Raw genomic sequence first — 4,237 nt, 5'->3', positions numbered from 1 at the left:
AGCGAGGCGTGCAGGGGTGACTCACAGAGGTCCGTACCAAACAGAGAATGTCTGCTCAAATCCTCCGTCGTAGCCTGGCTCCCAGGACACATTGGCAGTTGTCATGGAGACCTGGACCCGGACACTGCCCGGGGCGTGGGGGCTGGTGCCTGGAGACCAAGCAGACACCTCAGGCAGGGAGGAAGGGAACCCGCATGACTGGGGCTGTGAGCCCGGGTGCCCTGCAAGCACGGTGGCCCCGGGGAGCAGTGGGGGCCATGAAGCTCTGAGGAGCTGGGTCTAGCCCAGGGCCCTAGGGCTGAAGGAGGAAACCTGTCCTGCCAGGGAGGCTGGTTCTTCCAGCAGGAGATGGCCTGAACATCAGGGATACGGGCCAAGGGTGGGGAGTCAACCCCTGGTCGTCAGGACTGTGCTCATCTGCAGAACACAGAAGTGCACCTGATGGAGGTCAGCAAAGCCAAAAGGCCCTGTCCCACACGACTCTGGCCTGAGACCCAAACACCATCGTAAGAGCAGCCCAGTCCAGCAGGCCCTCCACGTCTCCAGCAGGAGTTTGAATCCAGGGCCCACCACTCAGTGTGGTGATGCCAGTTGAGGTGTCCCACCCAGGCTGGCCTCGGTCTCTGTGAGTGAGCCTGAGGGGAATACCAGCTTCCACTATGCACCACTAGGTACCGAGTTTAAAGCCAGTGGTAAATGTTCAATGGCTGTTGTTAGGACAGTGGCTGTCTGTCCCAGAGGGGCAGGCATAATGTCCAGGCTGGGGTCCTAGGGACAATGTCTCCAACAGCAGAAGAGCCCCACGAAACGGGACACCCGCGCCAGGCCCAGCCCAACCCCGAGCCCGTACCGATGACGGTCAGGTGGGTGCTGGCAGTGATGCTGGTGACCACGTTGGTGGCGATGCACTCCCACTCCCCGTGGTCCTCCTTGCTCAGGGCGCGGAACTGCAGGCTCCCGCTGGGCAGGGTGTTGTGCTTGCTTCTGCTGGGCTTCCCTACCTTGGCCAAACACGGGGGCGGGAGCGGGCGGCCAGGGCAGAAGAGAAGCCACCGACACTCAGGGCTCCAGAAGGGGGTCAGCACTGGGCTTCAGCCCACAGCCCTCTGCTGCCCCTTGGGAACAGAGCAGTCCCGGCCGTGCCCCCATGGTGCTCCCCGCAGCCCTCCACTGCCCCCGGGTCACCCTCGGGGCTGCCCCTCGGGAACACAGCAGTCCCAGTCATACCCCCATGTCGCTCCTGCAGCCCTGGAGCCGAAGGGTACCTTTCTCCAGGTGATGACAGGGAAGGGGTCCCCAGCCGCGGCACAGGGGATGAGCAGCTCCCGGCCGGCCTCCTGCCTGTACTCCCAGCCCGGTAGCACCGTGAAGTACGGGGGGTCCTAGGAGAGCAGGCCAGGCTGTGACACCAGGCATTCCAGGACCCCGCCTGCCCATATGGAGGCACCCGCAGCCTTGCCTCACCTTCAGGACAAGCCTCGCAGGGGCAGACTGGCCCATGGTCCCCAGGGTGTTGTAAGGCACACAGGTGTAAGTGCCAAGAGCCTCCTCTGTGGCCTCCTCGATCCGGATGGAGCCGTCCTCCATCAGAGTCCAGCCCAGGTTCTGCCGGGCACAGACAGTGGAGCGGAGCTGTGGTCAGTGCTGACATCCAATCCGGCCCTACCAGTCAGACCCGAGCTGCCCCTCTGTGGGCAGACATGTGGGGTGGGGCATCTTGGGTCTGGGAGGATGGCCAGACCTGCTGGGCTTGGCCCCGCGGGAAGCAGCTCTTTGCTCTCCCAGAACTCTGAGGGGAGTGGAGGGGTCCTGCCGGGAACCAGATCCCTGGAGGCAGCATCTCAGAGCCAGGGGCCTCCCGAGACCTACACGCAGCCCTCCAGCACCTTCTCAACCTGCAGGGGGCGGCCATCCTTATTCCACTTGACCACGGTGGCCGGCGGCTCTGCGTCCACGGGGCAGCGGATGTAGCCGTGAATCCCCACGGGCACGTAGATCACAGGGGGCATGTTGAGGACTCGGGCTGGGTCTGCAGGAGTGGGAGTTGGGGCAAGGAGGGATGAGAAGGCACAGCGGGGGCCGAGCCACCCCACAGCCCAGGGCCCAGCACTCTGTGCAGCACCAGGTGCCAGGCCAGCGGGGCCACAAGACAACACGGCCCACCCCCAGGGCTGACCGCCCAGAGGCCAGCACGGCCGTCCCGTTTGTCCAGTCCTGCATCCTTAAGAACCCCCATCTGAATGCACCGAGGCACTGCCGCTCCTGCCCACCTGCAGTTACCCCCAAACACCTCTGTCTGCAGACTTGACAGCCAGCAGGGACCCTCAGCACCCCAGCCCCTAGACTCCCAACCTCAAAGCCAGTGTCTGGCCACTGATAAGACCGGTAAGATGACAGCATCCCTCCCAAGTAGGCGGGACCCCAGGCCCTTCCTCTCCCCACACCCTCGGAACAAGGCTGCTTCTGTGGGCTCCCTCCTGCCTTGGTCTCCCGTCTGTGTAGCTGAGGTGCAGAGTCGGCCACGGAGCCTCTGGAAGGTTCTCGGGCGACAAGAGCAGCAGCCCCGCGACTCGGGTGAGTCATCACCCGGGGGCCACGAAGGAGAACGATCCAGAACTCCCCAGGAGGCGGTGGGGATGAATGGGCGGCTCTGTCAGCGTCTGGAGCCCTTCGCAGAAGAGCATTACATAAATACCAGGCCGAGGTGTATATTTAGACATAGCTTCCTACTTTTGTATGGTGGAAGCTTTTTTTTTTTCCCCTCCAAGGTTTTCAAAGGGTTTATGAATGGGAAATACTCTGAACACTGCTTTTTAGTAGAAATAAAGATCCTTGTCTCACCCACCTGAAAATCTCATTCCTCCCCCCACCCCGGATTCTCTTTGAAGGCAAGAAGGTAAGAAAGGACAAGTGGGAGTGGGTGATGCGCTGGAGGGAGACGGGAAACCACTCTTCCCTGGCAGGCACAGCCACAGCTGGAGGATAGGAGTCCTCATCCAGGCAGGTCAGGGTCCTCTGGGACCACTCCTACCAGCCCTGTGCCTCTGTCTCTGCCCCTCTGTGCCCCATGACACAGCAGATGGGATCTTCCCCACGAGAAGTCTGCAAAGGAGCCTCTTCCTCCGGCAGGTGTGGGTGGGACAGACCTGATGCCCCAGGTCACACAGCTGTCTTGGGGCCTCACAGCTCTCAAGAACCTGGGACTCACAGGACAGCAGCTGAGAGTGATCCTCTGCTGTGGAAACTGGGGAGGAGGCCTCTGACCCCAGCAGCAGCAACACTGCATGAGGGCATGAGGCCAGCACTCGGGCAGCCCCCCACCAGGCCCCTGCTCTGCTGGTCTCCTGGGTCACCAGCTGTTCTGCTCACATCCTCAGCTCAGACGCCGCTCCAGGCCCTCTCCAGACAGTCACACTCTCGCCTGCCTGCCCCTCCGTGCTGTGGGGGAGCTGGTTCTCCCACACAAGCCGTCAAGTGATGGAGTGCCTGTCATCTACTGCATCAAAAGGGGACCATGTTGCCTGAGTGACAGAGCCATCGGCCAATCAGGAGGGAGGGACAAGCCCTCATCACACTTCCTCTCCCCACCACAACCAGCAAGCTGAACGATGCTGCACAGAAGCCCTCGGCTGCTCTGGGTCTTGGGCAGCCCCGAGAGCTGCAGAGGGAAGGCCCAGAGGGGCCTGGTGCTGGCAGGAGTGGATGAGCCACTGGGAGAGGGCCTGTGCCCCTTACCAATACAGCGGGGGAACAGAGACCTGGCAGGACAGTCACCCCACCAGGTGTGAGCCACACACATCCTCAGATAGTGAGAAAAAGCACCTCATTCCAGGTGCAAACAGAGGATCTGGCCAGCACCAGCACAAGGACAGTGTCCGGAAGGCCAGCCTGGCCCTGAGCCCAGCCAGGGTGAGGCTGGTGGGATGGATCAGTGGACAGGGACAACCGCATGGCTGGGAGAAGGACCCAGAGCGGGCTCCATTCATGTGCACTAACCAGCCCCGGTCGGGCCTCCTCCAGGGCTGACCCCCTCCCTCGCCCTGGCCCCTCCTCTGCCCACCTTCCCTGAGGCCACCCTCCCGTCCCCAGCATGGCCAGTGCACCCACTCACACTGCACAGTGAGGTACGCCGAGGCCGAGGGCGAGCGCCCGAGGCTGTTGCTGGGCACGCAGGTGTACTTCCCCGCATCCTCCGGCTTCACCCGGAAGATGATCAGGGTCCCGTCGATGAGGATCC

At 62.6% G+C, this 4,237-nt stretch overlaps 1 protein-coding gene across 1 annotated transcript in view; it reads right to left on the bottom strand.

Moving 5' to 3' along the window:
- IGSF9B (immunoglobulin superfamily, member 9B) overlaps positions 1-4,237 on the bottom strand; it is a 42,615-nt gene that overhangs the window by 20,093 nt on the left and 18,285 nt on the right. Inside the window, exons 7-12 of the mRNA XM_010844722.1 lie at positions 4,112-4,237; positions 1,887-2,029; positions 1,465-1,605; positions 1,266-1,382; positions 851-1,001; positions 38-149 (exon numbers count right to left, since the gene is read on the bottom strand). The exon at positions 4,112-4,237 is cut by the window's right edge and continues 19 nt beyond it. Coding sequence (XP_010843024.1) covers positions 38-149; positions 851-1,001; positions 1,266-1,382; positions 1,465-1,605; positions 1,887-2,029; positions 4,112-4,237 — 790 coding nt within the window. The remainder of the gene's footprint in view (positions 1-37; positions 150-850; positions 1,002-1,265; positions 1,383-1,464; positions 1,606-1,886; positions 2,030-4,111) is intronic.

The sequence above is a fragment of the Bison bison genome, unplaced genomic scaffold (genome assembly GCF_000754665.1).
Source record: "Bison bison bison isolate TAMUID 2011002044 unplaced genomic scaffold, Bison_UMD1.0 scf7180017864205, whole genome shotgun sequence".
Taxonomy (NCBI): Eukaryota; Metazoa; Chordata; class Mammalia; order Artiodactyla; family Bovidae; genus Bison; species Bison bison.
The sequence above is the reverse complement of the archived record's forward strand: the minus strand, read 5'-3'. Positions and strand labels throughout refer to the sequence as shown.